Source organism: Ammospiza caudacuta, chromosome 10 (genome assembly GCF_027887145.1).
Source record: "Ammospiza caudacuta isolate bAmmCau1 chromosome 10, bAmmCau1.pri, whole genome shotgun sequence".
NCBI classification, from domain to species: domain Eukaryota; kingdom Metazoa; phylum Chordata; class Aves; order Passeriformes; family Passerellidae; genus Ammospiza; species Ammospiza caudacuta.
The window spans coordinates 28,261,322-28,277,727 of NC_080602.1; the positions used below are offsets into that span (position 1 = coordinate 28,261,322).

At 39.5% G+C, this 16,406-nt stretch overlaps 1 protein-coding gene across 1 annotated transcript in view; it reads left to right on the plus strand.

Annotated features, from left to right (window-relative positions):
- IQGAP1 (IQ motif containing GTPase activating protein 1) overlaps positions 1 to 16,406 on the plus strand; it is a 53,942-nt gene that overhangs the window by 20,910 nt on the left and 16,626 nt on the right. The window contains exons 11-25 of the mRNA XM_058811809.1: positions 1,413 to 1,497; positions 2,561 to 2,724; positions 3,095 to 3,255; positions 3,765 to 3,889; positions 7,059 to 7,222; positions 9,869 to 9,959; positions 10,934 to 11,095; positions 11,465 to 11,607; positions 11,969 to 12,139; positions 13,212 to 13,295; positions 13,394 to 13,465; positions 13,558 to 13,627; positions 14,392 to 14,600; positions 15,652 to 15,807; positions 16,024 to 16,187. Of these exons, the coding sequence (XP_058667792.1) occupies positions 1,413 to 1,497; positions 2,561 to 2,724; positions 3,095 to 3,255; positions 3,765 to 3,889; positions 7,059 to 7,222; positions 9,869 to 9,959; positions 10,934 to 11,095; positions 11,465 to 11,607; positions 11,969 to 12,139; positions 13,212 to 13,295; positions 13,394 to 13,465; positions 13,558 to 13,627; positions 14,392 to 14,600; positions 15,652 to 15,807; positions 16,024 to 16,187 (2,021 nt within the window). The remainder of the gene's footprint in view (positions 1 to 1,412; positions 1,498 to 2,560; positions 2,725 to 3,094; positions 3,256 to 3,764; positions 3,890 to 7,058; positions 7,223 to 9,868; positions 9,960 to 10,933; positions 11,096 to 11,464; positions 11,608 to 11,968; positions 12,140 to 13,211; positions 13,296 to 13,393; positions 13,466 to 13,557; positions 13,628 to 14,391; positions 14,601 to 15,651; positions 15,808 to 16,023; positions 16,188 to 16,406) is intronic.

Sequence of the window (16,406 nt, forward strand, 5' to 3'; positions counted from 1 at the left end):
AGATTGGTTAATGAGAATCTGCATATTCAACACTGAAGATGATTTATTGTATTGTAATGGGAGCTTCGCTCTCTTTTCGCGCTTTCTTATCTCTCTTCTCCCTTATCTCTTTGCTCGCTCTCGCGCTCTTCTTTGCGCCCTTTTCTTTCTTTGTCTCTTTGTCTTCCCTCTGCACTTCTTCACCCCCTCCTTTCTACATGCTCTCCGCTCTTAAACCTTTGCCGTTGACTCTCTTACGCTTTAAGCCCCTTTTCTCTCGGGCCTGCTCCGAGCTGCGGCTGGCAGCTCACAGCAGGGCCCTGCACCCCCACCCTTTGCAATAAACTACAAGTTATATGACTTGGCTTCAAAGAGATCTCATCTCCGTCTGTCCCTACCGTGCGTGACCCCCGTCACTCCTACAGTATGGAAAAGTATAGATTACCCTGATTTGTGAGGTTTTTTTCCCTGCCTTTCACCATACAACTGTGTACTAATCACTTGGTATATACCTGCATTACGGTTTAGTGTTGTCTAGAAAAAGTCAGTGTTAAGAGATGGAAGCATTGAGTAAGCCTATTATTTAGGCTTTATCTCTGCATGTGAAAGGCCAGTATAATTTTTGTATGTATGTAGGTGTACATATAATAGACCAAACTTTAAACTGCTAACTTGTGTGTGTATAGAACTATTAAAATTAAGGTGTGTCCTCCCTCATTTTGCTATTGTCAGTGCCTAAATAATATGAATACGAGTGTTTTATAAACACCTATCAGATAAGCTTGAACTACTTTCACTGTGGAGAATACTATCATAGACCGCTTGAAGGCATGGTGCTTAGGGACATGGTTTAGTGGTGGATTTGGCAGTATTAGGTGTATGGTTGGACTCAGTGCTCCTTAGGGTCTTTTTCAGCTTCAATGATTCTGTGATGGTACCCGAGTTATTAAAGTCCTCCTACTTATTTTCTATTTGTATTTGTGTGATATCATAATAGTTCAAGAAGTGTGTATGTATAAGCCAATGCTGCATGTTCTCCATTTTGATGTTCTGCTAACTCTGTAGTTGCTCAGAGGTAAAACGCAACATTACTTAATGGATTGTTTCATGCCAATTGCTAGTCTCACTGCAGCAACCAGCTCATGTACAGAGAGCCTTTCCCCTCAAAGTTGTGCCTTTTGTCTTAAGTATGTTATCACTTTGGAAGCAATCTTGCCTTTTATTGCTATGTCCATGGGACTGCAGTTCTGATATAAAAAAGATCAGATTGTACACATACAATCTTTCAGCACCTGAACTTAGAATCTGGTGAGTAATTTCATATTTCCTTACGTCTATTCTTTCTGGTTTAAGTTCAAGTGGAGTATTTTTATTGAGGTAATTGAAATTAACTTGGCATTGTTTCACCCTTACAGTTTCTGTTTTTTCTTTAGGCTGGCCTTACAGGTCCTCTGCAGAAGGAAGAGTTGCAGTTGGGAGTGGATGCTGCTAACAGGGCAGCGCAGCAGTACCAGCAAAGTAAGGATCAGCAGAAATTTCTGTAGCAAAGTCACTGTGGATGTGATCAAGAAAATGAAGCAGCACAGTATTTGGGTTTATTATGAATGGTCATTGTGAATGTTCTTTAAGTATTTTACAGCTGCTAAGAACATGAAAGAGAGTTGGTTGCCCTAATTATTTGCAGTGTCTTTTATCCAACTCTTACAATGTGGCTGGAGATAACAGCATTAGAACATTAATTTGAATTAAGAAACATTGAATTTTTGCATCCATCTTAAATAACCTCTTTTTATAGATTACTTTTATGAATTTTTATGCTGTGGATCTGTGAAGAAAATCTGGATTGCTCCAAGAGATGTGAAAGATAGTTTTATCTGCTGATCATTTACACTGAGCTATAGAACCATTACTGTTTCCAAATATCAGGTAGCAAATAAAATGCCGATAATTTGCTGATTGGTTTTTGATAGATGCTTCTGAGACTGCACTGAGCTCTCTTACTGTCCAGGAGCAATTTACTTTGTGATAGGTAGAAAGGAGAGTAACAGAGGTTGGAGGAGAGAGGGTTTAGAATACAAGAGGAAAATAGCGAATGCTGAATTAAGTAGGCAGCTACCTTTGAAGTGCCTTGTTTGTTAGGCATGGACGTCCACATTTGTTTACCTTCTTGTGGTGTTTTAAGTTAGCCAGCATGTACCCAATATGGAGTGCCTGTGTTACTGCCTTGAGCAGGATAGAGGTAGAAAGGAAGAAAAAATCGGTATGATTCACCCATCCAAAAATTTGCAGTGAGGCTTCTTACTATCAGAATAGTGAAATGGTAAAACAGTCCCTTGATAACCAGACAAAAAGGTGAACTAGTATTAAATAGGAACATTGTGTGTTTTAATGGTCTTCAGTAATGGAAGACTGGCTAACTAGTGTAGGGGGTGTATGGATCTGAGAGTTTGGCTCTTTCCCTGCAGTTTGGGTATTATTCTTTGTCTAGTTAAGTATTTGAGTAAAATGAAAGTGCTAGTAAGTATTATGGGAGTCTCAGCTGTCTGCCTTCCTCATTTTTTTATGCTCTTTGAATTTCTAGAACTGGCAGCAGTAGCCAAAATTAATTCAGCAATTCGAATGGGTGATGCTGAGAAGACTGTGGCAGAAATGATGAATCCAGAGGCCCAGTTACCAGAGGTTTATACATTTGCTGCAGATCTTTACCAAAGGGAGCTGGCCACCTTACAGCAACAGAGCCCTGAAGTAAGTATCAACTTCTCTGTTATTTCTGAAGGTTGGCATGGGTCACTGGGTCCACCTTGTCTGTTTTCCTGAATGCGTTCTCTGGAACAAACCTGTCTTGAGTCTTCCCAGAACTGCTTTGGTGTTCAGTCTGTTCTGATGTGGTTTAATCCTTTGATCTTGATCTGATCGGCCTTGTAAGACTTTACCTCAGTCTCTTACTTAGTGATCGAGCTTTGTTTATGATACTCACCTTTCTACTTTGTTGTCTTAAAGGATATCTCTTTGCCTTGTTACATGTCTGCTCTGACAGCTACTCCATTGTTCTCTGTGTGCAGCAATAGTTTGTATAGAGTGAATAGAATTAATTTGTTGTCCTCTTTGTATGCAGGGTCACCTCACCCATCCAGAACTGGCTGTTGCTGTGGAGATGCTGTCTTCTGTGGCCCTGATTAACAGGGCTTTGGATTCAGGGGATATGAACACAGTGTGGAAACAACTGAGCAGTCCTGTCACAGGCCTTACAAACATTGAGGATGAGAACTCACAGAGGTGAGTAATTCAAGGAATTGTAGCTATCCTTGATGTGCTCTGTGGCTTCATGAATTTTCTGTTCCTTCTCTTAAATTTTACATGATTTCTACATTCTTTCTTGCAGTATGGATTTAATCTCTGCTATCTCTTGAATCTTGTTTTTGCAAATACTGTTTCTTATTGGTCTGATTCCTGTGCTGTCTTGTGGATTTCACATTAAAATCGTGCTGTAATACCATTAGGTTGTCACTAGTACTTATGCCAGCTCACCCATTTTGTTTGTCCTGGACTCTTACTCAGCGTTTCAGTGCTTTTTTCTGTTTGGCAGTTTTGTCTGATTGAACCTACTTCACATTTGTGCTGATATCCTTCACACACACAATCATTTCTCTTTCTCCCCATTTTCAGTTTCAACTCTCATGTTACCTCTCCGACTTAGTGTGCAGTTCTCAGTGCAGGGTTGTGTGCTCCCTGAGCAGCTTGTTGCAATGTCATGTTTACTGGATTTGGGTTTTGTTTTCTGACAGATACATTGATGATTTGGTGAAGCTGAAAGCTGAAAGAAGTGCAGAAGGAAATGAATTTATCACATGGAATGATATCCAATCATGTGTTGATCATGTGAATAAAGTTGTGCATGAAGAACATGAAAGTAGGTTTTTCTGTTCAATTCATGGTAGACTGATTGTAGCTTATAAGGAGTGCTAAAAGTAGATGTCAATCCAAAAAGTTATTGATTGACTTGTAGTTGTGTTATGCATTAGATATCTAGGAAGATCTTAGTTGTGAACAAGACTTGGTGTTCTGTAATCTGAAAGTCTTGATTGCAGGACTTTTTGTGGATGGAGAGATCAGGCAGTCTGTTGTGTTTGTGGTATTGATGTCAGTATTTCAAACTTCCAGTGTAAATTTCTACCCTTTTTGGGTTGGAAATGCATTGCCTGCTGTCAGCATCTAGGATTAGTCTAGAATCTTCTCATTTTGCTTCAATCCCCCAATTTTAGGCTAGTATTACCAAAATCTCTCAATTAGTTGTAGCCTTGTCTTGGAGTGCTCCATCTTTCTTCCTAATTTGCTGCATTCAGTAGAAGAGATTTTTCTTAAAGTCTTATCCTTTTATTTGATGGCTACTTTTTCCCTGTTCAGGTTTTCCTATTCTTCCTTTTTTTTTTTTTTGTTTTTTTTTTTTTTTTTTAATCTGCACTGGTCTTTTTACCTTCCCAGTATTTCATTCCCTGGTTTAGTTGCCAGTGATTTAGCTCTGTAATCAGAAGATGTGCAAAAAACTCTCTGAAGTTGCAAGTGTCTAACACAGATCACTGGTGATACTCCTGCTCCCTGGGTGCAGGGACAATGATATTTGAGCTCTCACAGTGGCCATGCTTCTGAAGTTAATCTTTCAACTGTACCTTGTGTCTTACGCCCTACAATCGCACTGTTCAGTGTTTCCCTAGGCGGCTTATTGACCTGGAGCATGGAAGCCTGTTTCTTTGCATTCATATAAAAGGTGTGCTCGAGGAATCACCACTAGTGCATTGCACTCACTTACAGGTATTGGTCAGTAGTCCTATATTGAAGAGAAAGGGAGAGGTGTAGTATATACATACATATACAGTGCAAGGTTCAACGAGACCTGGAGCAGCCTGGTCTGTAGTCTTCTTGGCCTAGTGGAAGGTGTGCCTTGCCCCTGGCAAGGGGCCTTGGAGCTAGGTGATCTTTAATGTCCCTTCCAACCCAAACCACTCTATGCAGCAAGTGTGAATACTGAAAATTATATACTCATGAAAGAAAAAAAATTACTGTTGCAAGCTGAAAATGGTGAATGAGTGTTAATATAATTCTGTGCTTCTAGCCCTTCAAGTTTTTTACTTTCTGTTTCTCAGTAGTATTTATGTTAATAATGGTCTTGTAACAGTGATAAAAGACTGGGTGTGAGTGTAATTATGAAGACTTTATCAGAAGAGAAAACTGGAGTAATTCTTCTTGCACTAAGACAGTATTAGTTGACGTAAAATCCAGACTGAAGATAGAGGAGTCCTTGAAAATAGTACAGTTAAACAAACTTATTCTTCATTAGATCCTTGTGATGTTCTGTTTTGTATGGTTTAATTTTGTAGGTTTTTTTCTTGTTTTCATTAAGGGTTCTTAATTTTTGTTTATGACCAATACTGAAAACCTCCTGAGTTTGACTCTAGCTTTGAAGCTATATTTGTAATATTTATAATTTTATAATATTTAGTATCTCAGCAAGGCTTGGAGCTTTGCATCATAAAGCGGGAGAGATTTGTCACAAGTGTGGAGGTGATGATAAAATTTATGTTGTACACGGAGACAAGCCGGTGTCTTCTGCCACTCCTTGTTTCTGTACTTGGTGTGTTTCACTTTGCAAAGCTTATACTCTAGAGAGGGTTAACTTGTAAATTAAAAGCCTGCTGTCTTGGTTAACTTGTTTTCTGCATCTCCAAATAGACACTATGTTTCCTGTTTGGGTCACCTAAGTAGATCTGTTAAAACCACACAAACGGGGCGCCGCATTGGGGGTGCGCACACCGGGGCTAGTTTTATAGTATCTTTATAGTATCTTTTCCTTTCTGTGTAAGAGGTTACAGTGGAATTCTAAAGGTCTGTGTAGTCCCAACATCCTGTTTCTTTTAACGCCCCTTGTCCTGTAAGAAAATCTGCAGAAAGTCCTATAATGACGTAAATTGTTCTCCTGGGACATTTCCTAATTCTTTGGTCTGCTTCGTATATGCCCTTATAGAAAGATACGTTTATCTTCTCTCTATGAATAACTTGAATTAGTCAGAGAAGGTCCTCAAGCTTTGTGATTGTGTATAAATGTATGTGTGTGTGTATGAGTGTATTTTTTTTTCTGTGTGCTTTCTTAAGTTATCGTATCTGGTTTTTGATGGAAACCATGCCATTGTTTTATGTTGCAGTTCTTGCAATGTCCTTAGCATATATTTTTCCTTGATCTATATCCAAATGTAATCTCTTCCCCAAGGTGTTCTACTTTTTTAATCAACTTCTGTTTTGTGAGTCTTGTGTTGAAGAGTCACAATCTTTGAATACAAGCAGAGTTGGAGATTCCCACACTGATCTCCTTTCTTTTATCTAACAGAGTTCTTTGTTCTGCACTGAACCAAACCATGGCTGGATCCCTCTTTAAGTAGAGAATTGAATCAGATGAACTCTGGGATTCATCTCAACCTGAGTTATTTCATGATTTTCAGGATCAGTTGCTGTAGATGTAGATTCTGTTTGCATTTAGCTAACTGTAAGGTCTTTATTTTGCTGAACAGTAAATTTTACTGTACTTGAATAGCATCCACTTTTCTGATAATACAGCTGATACTACATATGTCCTTAATAAAAGAGTTTTCTAAAATACAAGGTTACTGTATTTTTAAATGGTATTCCATGCAGGGCCTTAGTTTCATGTGAAGATTTCTTTCCAAGCCATAACCTTGGAATATTGTGAACTCTGGCCATTTGGGCTTTCTAGAAGCTCTGAGCTGGGTGTCTGAGGATTCAGTTTTGTCTCTGCATGTGGTCTCCCTGAGGTGCTTTTTTATTTTTTCCTTTGAAACTTTATTTTTTTGATTGCAGCGCTCAAGAATTACAACTACTTTGGAGAGGAGAAATAGCTTTGGTTTCTTTGCTAGTAAATAATGTTTTCTGTTGAAAAAATAATGTGGTTCTGAGCTGTTACTTGATTTAGGAAGGACTAACTGCACTTTTGTTCTGAAGCAATGCTTGTGATTATTGTTAACCAAGAATGAAACTTTGTCTTTCTCCTCCCCCTTTGCCTTCCTCCCTAGGGATTTTGGCAATTGGTCTTATTAATGAAGCTCTGGATGAAGGGGACACCAAGAAGACTCTTCAAGCCTTACAGACTCCTGCAGCAAAATTGGAGGGTGTAGCCCCAAAGGTAGCACAGCATTACCAAGATACACTACTTCGAGCCAAGAGGGAGAAAGCGCAGGTGAGTGCAGTTAAATGCACCTTTTGAAAGACCTTTGCATTAGTGTTCTGTAATGTTACTGGTCTTGAAAGTCCGGAATCAAAACTGGCAATGGAGAAGTGGCCATTCTGCATACCTTCAACTGATCTTCACCAATCAGAAGGAGATTTCAGCTAGCAGTGTCAATCTGTGAACTGTGGAGATGGGTGTAAGGATATTAAGAGCACATGGTTGCTTGCTATAGCTAAACTCAGGTCCCAAGTGAGGTATGTATCTTTTTTGTGGAAAAAATGATATTCATTATCTGGTTTTGTGAGGAGACCATGTTCATTCCAGGAGTACTGAACTTCTGCTTGCAAGTTTTCTGCAAGCTTAAGTACTTTATTCTCATGTTCTGTGTTAAATGTATTCTGAAGTATAGTTATATATATGACAAAAAAGAAAGTTTCTGGAAGTGGAAAAATCTGTAAAGTGATAAATTAGAAAAAAGATATGAAACAACATGCATACATGCTACCAGCAAAATATATATGCTGTTGTTCACCTGATGACACTTCCATTGCTTATGGCTTTTTTGAGCTGAAGTTGTCATTAGCCAGGGACTTCTACCTACTTGTACATAGTTGCAGTTTTCACTAATTGAAAGGTGAAGATGAAGAGAGGAAGAGCAAGTTTCATCTTACACCTTTCATCAAGGTATAAGAAAGGATGACAAGTGCAGGTGTGTGTATGCAAGTGATTTTTGGGTAGTAGGGAGGGCACACTGTTTTTTTTCCCCATATCTATTTACAGAGAAGTAGCAGATGTCTGCTTTCCGTGACTTGAGAGTGTTTTGTTTTCTTTTTTCTGCTGTGGAGCTCATTGTTCAAGTAGCAATGCACAATTTTTTACAGAGGCTAAGGTCTAGATTGTGTTGAACATTTTGTTTTTGACTAAAGGTAAACCAGTATGATGACAATAGAAAACTGTATGCTATTCTGATGGAAATCATTGAGCACCTTTCCCAAGGGTCTTGACAGGGTTAATGTTCCTCAGGATCCATTTTGCACTGAAGCATTTCCTCTCGCTGAGTCAGAATGAAACAATGAAATCTTTTTATCCTGTACTTAAACTTGCGCCAGACTGTGCTGGTAACTTCTGGGTTGGTATGAAATTACCTTATTTAGACATAAGATAAATAAAGGGCTTCTCCCAGCAGCATGGGAATAATTCCAGAAATAGAAAGATCATATTATACAGTAACTATGTGGGGAAAATAACCACAATCTGAAGTCAACTGTTACGAACTAGTGATTTCTATACCTCGGGGCTGAGAAGGATTAATGTTCACCTGAAGATGTTGTTCAGTTGCTTACTTGATTGGGGAGTGCTATATCATGCTGATGAGAGAGGTGAGAGGGGAAAAAACAGTAGACTCCATAGTATGTTACAGTGTGTGTATCTTGCAGAAAGCCTTGCAGCAGTAAAACTGTAGAGAAGCCACAACATGGTTTTGACTTCTGTGGATACATAGTACAGTACAGTGATGATTCTCCCCCACATCCTGGACAGGAATTTTGCTGTTGCTGGTACTCTTGTGGGACTGTCTGGCTTTCAGATGAAATCTGCCTATGAAGGTCATGTTAAGCTCTTGAATGAAGTATCATTTAGCCAGTTAGTTTCAGATCTGCCAAAACAATGGTTAAAATATGGAAAGCACATGAGGAAATGTTCATTTTAAGTCTGACCTTAAAGCCCTTGAATGTTGTAAATAGTGGTTCTTTTGTGCACTGTGATTATTATTCCCTTCCAGAACTAAAGGTTTCCTATGTTCTGTTTGTATGAGAAAAGTTGTCAGAGGGATGGTAGTTGCATCTTAGCATTTCTTTTGGTAGTTACCTACAGGAAGGACCAGTGGGTGGAGAGAAGCTTATGCTTGGCAACTGCTGGGTCATTGTTCTCTATGTATATTTTGGGACTTGCAAAACACTTGTCCCTTTCCTCCTCTCAAATTTCTGCGTGTAACATTAGCTCATTTGGCTAGATTTCCCAGCCAAAATACACGATACTGTGTGATCACTGTTCCTTGACAGGCCATCTGTTAAAATAAAGATTTAAAACATGGCTTTGACTGCTGTGTGTGTACACCCATCCACAACACATACAATGCTTTTTGCTTTGTTAGTTTGTACAGGTTTGTGAAGTTTTGTGGGCAGGGAAATGAGCAGCCTGATGTGACCTTTCCCAAAGGTTTATTAGTTTCTGCACACATATGTGCATCAGCAGCTCTCGGTAGTCCTTCTGTTGAAGGACTAACTTCCTGGAAAATCATATACTCTTAGCTAGTATGGCTTTAGGACTAGCTGGCACTAAGTCCCTGGCCTTGTGTTTGCTCATCTTATTAGAGTGATTCTTATTGATAGAATTTCTTGTTTGTTCTGTTTACTGCGAATTTCTTTTGTCCAGGGAAAGTGTTGAGTTTGGTAATGCCATAGTAGTCTCTGCCAGTCACAAATCCACATTATATCCTTGTGCTGGAGTTAGTTAGGAAGACTGAAATACTTATTTTTCTCTCTATTATGGAAAACTACTCTATTGGCTGTTTCTGAATATAGGTTATCTTACTTGGCAAAAATAGTGATACTTTTCTCCTGATATTGTATATTTTTCTTGTTGTATTCTCTTCAGGACACACAGGATGAAACAGCTGTACTTTGGCTAGATGAAATTCAGGATGGGATTCATAAAGCTAACAAGGACACTGAGGAGTCCCAGAGATGTAAGTATTATCGCACAGTATTGCAATTAATCCCCACTACCAGCCAAATACCACTTATTTAAGGAAAAGTTGGGGGCTAGAAATGTCATATACATGTGGCAAAGGAAACCAGAAGAGCCTACAGGCTTCTGGTGCAGGTGTGGTTTTTTGAGGAGTGAATGTCAGATTCTTCAAATACTAAATTTCTTCTGTTGTGGGGGGATATGCATTTTTTTCCAGTTTTGCATGTGACCATTAGACTACGTTACCTTGTTGGACCAATCTTTTTCAAATTGTTTGTCATTTGCGACTAATTGTGTGTGTCTGTGGGTGATTGGTTAGAAGTGAGAGTGTTCACATGCACTATTGAAATGATGCTTTCTGGTGAGCATTACCTTTTATTTGTGTGAGGTACTGTTGTCTTGTCTTGGTTCTCTTAGATGTTACCAGACAAACACTCACATGGTTTTTGGATACAAAGAGTACTGCCCGTCAGTGATACTCACCTTTGCTCCTTAATGCAGTTGGCAGGTGGACTGGTCCACCCGTTGTTGCTTCCCAGTCATTATAACAATTTTGTTTCTGTCTGCAGAAACAATTAAGTAATTATTGCTCTGGTTGTTGAGTTGTGGCTGGCTCTGCCAGAAGAAACTGTGTTAACTGAAACAGACATCAGAGGAGAGCTGTAACTGTGTATGTTGAAAAGTTCTGGTGATAAATCAGCACCATACTGGGACTTTGGGCACACCATTACATGCTGTCAGGTGCAGTTTCACGCATGGCTGGATACTCTGTACTGAAGAGGCCTCTATACTGCAAGTCCTCGAGTTGGTTTTTTATTTATGTTTCATGTTTATGTACACTTAAAATTTGTATATCTTACATACAGCCCAGCTATGAGGGTGTGTTCATGTTGCCTTGCTCTGTTCTGCCCTTCTGTGCTTGCTGTGAGCTACTGAGACCCTGCGCTAACTTGCTTTCTGGTTTTATCCAAGTCTCCTTAGGAATTCTAGCCATTAATGAAGCAGTAGATCGTGGTGACGTTAGCCAGACCCTGAGTGCCTTGCGTTCACCTGATGTTGGGCTGTACGGAGTCACTCCAGAATGTGCTGAGACGTACCAGCAAGAATTGTCAGAAGTTAAGAAAAAGGCGGCAGGTACACCTTAAGTGGCTAACTATCAGTGAAATAAACGCAAGATTATTGTTTATTGGAATTGGAACTAGAGGTAAAAAAGCCCCTGGGAAAAAATCCTGTGTTGTAGATAGCAGCTGTGGATGCTCTGTGAAATAAGGTGTTTTTTTTTTTTTTTAAAAAAAATGACTATTATAATGTTCTCCACTTATACAATGCGTTGTGTTTAGGTAGCTCTCATATGAGGTCATTAGGGATTCAGAAACATTCCTTTCCTTGTTTGGAGAAAGAATAATCTGTAAAGGAAATTTCCTGGTTGTAAAATTTGTATGTGTGAAAGGTAAGACACTTGTCAGTGTGTTTCAGACTTCTAATTGCAGTTTCTGCTCTTAGGGGGCAATGGCAGCGAGTGGGTGAAACACTGGGTGAGAGGAGGCTATCATTATTATCATAACCTGCGGACCAAAGAGGGAGGATGGGATGAACCAGCAGAATTTGTGCAAAATGACACTCAGCTGTCACGGGAAGAGATACAGGTAGAGTAATAGATTAACACATACTCCTTCTCTCAAAAGTTGACATTCTCACCATTCCCACCCTTAATGCAGCTCTGAGATAGAATGCTTCAATGCCATAGTCATGTTAACTCGCTTAGTAATTAATTTGATTTGCTAGGCATCATCAGATTGTGTGTGTCCTATTGTGACAACTCCTTGTCCTATTTCATGAAAATTTATCCTCTCATTAAGAGAGTACGGGACCGTGATGTCACTGTTTTTTGAAACACAGCTTTGGAGTTTCTTGTAAGCACAGTATGGAAAGCTGATGTAACATCCTTTTTTTTTGTATTTCCATTTTCTTTTTCTGGCTTCTCTTCCTATCATAACATTAAATCAGAGCACCATATCTGGAGTCACTGCAGCATACAACCGAGAACAGTTGTGGCTTGCAAATGAGAACCTGATTATGAAACTTCAGGCTTGCTGTCGAGGGTATCTTGTTCGCCAGGAATTCAACTCAAGAATGAATTTTTTGAAGAAGCAAGTCCCAGCAATCACTTGCATTCAGGTAGTGATACCCTTTAATTCTGTTTGGAACTTGTACTCTGCAGTTGTTTTCTGTACACAAGCTTATTAACAGTTTTTGTTCAATTCAAGTAATTACAGCACACAATTGTCTTTGCCTCATATTGTAACTTATCTAAAAACATTTCCTTCTCCAGTAAGTTTTGGTGTATTATTTGCTTTTAGGTGTCATATATAATTGATCCAGTAATCACATAGAATTGGAGAGAGAAAAAGTTACTTGAGGAAGCTTTAACAGTTATTTTTTTATACGTTTCGGGAGTGAGGAAATATGAAGTGTGTTCTATGTGTTGACGGTGATAGTACCATGAGATGCATTGCTGCTGTGATTCATCATGAATTAAGAAGAAACAACATGGTCTTCAGTATTCTTGCTTTTCTTGTCCAGGGATTTGGAGGATAGCTGGATAATTCAGCATGAAATCAGGTGCATTTACAGGACAGCCACAAAAAAATTATTCTGTGATGTTGTAACTGAATTATGTGCAAATGCAACAGTTGCTTTGCACTCTATTACCATTTTATTTTTTCAGCAGTATATATCCAATTGTTTCTGCCTAAGTAGCAGATACTCTGCTGTATATTTAACAGAACCTCCACACCCACTCCCAGCTCATTAAAATAACACACTCTCCCTTTAAGTGTATTCCAACCCCTTGCCTGACTTCTCTTCCCAAGTGTGAATGGCAGTGGGTCTGCTGGGAAAGCTTAAACTGTTACACCATTGTTCTCAGCAGCAGCAGCAGCAGCTAACACATGATCCTTATGTAGAACAGTTTCTATCAACTTGACTGTTTCACTGTATCCTTGACCCCTAATTGTGCTTCAGAAGGCCCAGGCTCTTCATGATGTAATTTCAAGTCTCTCATGATTACATTTGGAGAATAGTTAATGCTTGACACAGTGTCTCTTGATAAGACAAGCACATCTCCTTCATGTTTCATTTAGCCAAAAGGGCAATTGGAAGCTGAGGAACCCAAAGAAGCTCAGATTTGCAATTACTTCTGTTCAATTAGAAAAGTAAAGTGAATGTGCCTGTTTTGTTTTGTTTTCAGTCTCAATGGCGTGGCTACAAGCAAAGGAAGGCATATCAAACCCGTTTGGGTTACCTACGTGCACAAAAGGACCAAGTAGTAAAGGTAGTGCAGGTTTTCTGCTTGCTGTTTTGGTAAGCCTTTGGGGTAGTGAACTTCATAGATAAGTTTTGGATCTGAGTGTTTTGGTTACCCTTCAATAGATTCAATCAATGACCAGGATGTATCAAGCCAGAAGACGTTACAGAGATCGTCTGCAGTATTTCAGAAACCACGTAAGAGGCTATCTTGTTAAATATATTCTGTACCTGACTTTGGTACTCTTTCCAGAATGATGTCAAGTGCTTTTTTGTTTCTTAAATCCTAGATAAATGATGTCGTAAAAATTCAAGCCTTTATTCGAGCAAACAAAGCCCGAGAAGACTACAAAACCCTCAGTAAGTATTTCCAAGAGAATAAAGCTGCTGTGGCTTGAATCTCTGTTTGTGAGGGATCATAGATTCATAGAAGAGATTCCCCAATTCTCTCTGCCTGTCTCCATTGGAGAGATGCTTTAGCCCATGATAAATCTTTGTAGCCCTCCTCTGGACTCGGCCGTGCAGCTCCATATCCTTCTTACTATATTGGGGGCCCCAGAGCTGAACACAGTACTTCAGGTGGGGTCTCATTAGAGTAGAGTAGAGGAGGAGAATCACCTGCCTTGACCTCCTGACCACACTGCTTTTGATGCAGCCCAGGATGCAGTTGGCTTTCTGTGCTGCAAGTGCACATTGCTGGGTCACATCAAGCTTCTTGTCAACCATTATGATATTGGCTGTGTGGTCTATAACATCAAGACAGTTTTGAGGAGCAGTCGGGATGAAGTTGATAGGGAAGTGCAGGGTGTAGGTAGTTCTTGAGGCTGAAGGAGAAGTTGATTCTAGCTGTCTATTTTTTTTTTCCCTGCTGAAAAATAGAACTGTAGCTTTGCAGTTAGCTCTGACAGTGTGTACTATCCTATGCTAATACTTTGTTCTTGATTTAGTTCTCTTACAATTTTCTCAAAACAGGAGAATTAAAATGTATGAAGCTAACCGGTTAGACAAGATGGTACTAATTTGACTCTGGGTGCTCCTTGATGTGCTGTTTAAACATAGATAAGGCATATATTTACTTCTGTTTGCCATCCCCTAGCATTGTCTATTTTCTTTCCTGTTTTTAGTTAATGCTGAAAATCCACCTATGGCTGTGGTTCGGAAATTTGTCCACTTGCTTGATCAGAGTGACCAAGATTTTCAGGAGGAGCTTGAGCTAATGAAACTCCGTGAAGAAGTTGTAACCTTGATCCGATCCAATCAGCAACTGGAAAATGACCTCAATCTCATGGACATCAAAATTGGTTTGCTAGTGAAAAACAAAATTACATTGCAGGTAAGAAATGTGTGTTGGGAGACCAGCTACACGTAGAATTGAGCCCAGTGGTAGTTGGCATGGAGAGCTCCTGGCCTTAGATGTTGGTTGCTCAGACCTAGTGGAAAACATTTCCCCTGACTTAGTTTTTACCCCCAGTATGTTCTTAGTTAATTCCACTGATTTAGTATGTATCCCTAGAAAGAAAACTGTAGGAGGAGAAGAAACAAGTCCTGAAGCTAAAAAAGGCAGCAGGACTATCTTGAGCTAATAAATGCAACAGGTTTTGTATTGAATGGCTTTGAGACTGTTTTGTTGCTCCTTTGGGGTTAAACAAGTCACATGCCACAAGCTTTCAGCCAAGGGGGTGATTTTGTAATTTTGTCAGCCAAGGGGGTGATTTTGTAATTTTGGAGGCAGGAGACATGCTTGTGAGGCTTGGTTGCTTGTTGGTTAAAGGAAGTGCCCTCTATCTAAGCTTGGCTGGTGTGATTCATTTCCAAAAAAGAAAAAAAAAGGGGCTCTTGCTGATACAGCATTGTCTTTTCTTCAAGCTGAAGTATTGGTCAACTTTCATGTGGTCCTGAATTCATTACACTAGGCTTCTCTGAGCACAAAATCTCAATTGGTGTAGTGAAATTTGTCTTAGAAGGAATCTGCAGTGGTTGGGCTGATGATTGCAGTGAAAAGTGCTATTGCTGTCAGAGTATGTGGAGGTAGTGAGTTAGGTGAATATAGAACAGTATTTGTAAACTGTAAGCCCAGTTTAAAAAAGGAAAACATTTACAAGTTTCTCCAGAATGCTACCAGCTCTGATCGTAATTGCTGCCAAGAGTGACTAGCCCATCTAGGGTTTCAGACCAATTCACAAAGTCAGGAACGAAGCAGAACATATACTTCTAGTTGGAGAAACTGCTGCCACAGCAAACAATGCTTCACTTTTATAGCCCCAGGCATTTCTTGACCCTGCATTTCCACATCCAAGAGAACTAGCTCTCAGATGCAACTGTTTTCCAGTATTTCTTGTTTGAAACTTCTCAGAGTGAAATCTGTACCTTTTCTTTCTTTCCAGGATGTTGTTTCTCATAGCAAAAAACTTACCAAGAAGAACAAGGAACAGCTCTCTGACATGATGATGCTGAACAAGCAAAGGGGAGGTTTGAAAGCATTGAGCAAAGAAAAGAGAGAAAAGTTGGAAGCCTATCAGCATTTGTTCTACCTACTTCAGGTAAGCAACTTCTTACACTGCTTGGTAACCTTTTGTCATAGAAGGTGATATGTCTTAGCAGAGTCTTTGCTTGTGCGCTGTAGTTGTCATAGAAGTAAGTAAGGTTGAAAAAGACCTTTCAAATCAAGTCCAGCCAGCAACTGTTTTGAGCCACCTTAGTTTTTTAGCAACACCAGTGGGGACATGTACACTAAGTAATTTTTCTTGTTGTTGTAGACTAACCCAACCTACTTGGCCAAGCTGATTTTTCAGATGCCTCAAAACAAATCCACAAAATTCATGGATTCTGTCATCTTCACGCTGTATAACTATGCATCCAATCAAAGAGAGGAATACCTGTTGTTGCGACTTTTCCAAACAGCACTGCAGGAAGAGATCAAGTATGTGGTAGCATACGGCACATTCTTGCTGTTGAATCAGTTTTGGCAGTTCCTGAAAATGAGGCACCTTTTCATGTGAAGTCTAGTGCTTATATGCAGATAATGCTAATCTGTCCCTTCACTGTCCTTTTCCCATTTCATATCTATTAATGTAGTCTATCAAAGAAGAATCAAGTATGTCAATAGAAGATGAAGGCTTTTCACTTCAATCAAGATTTC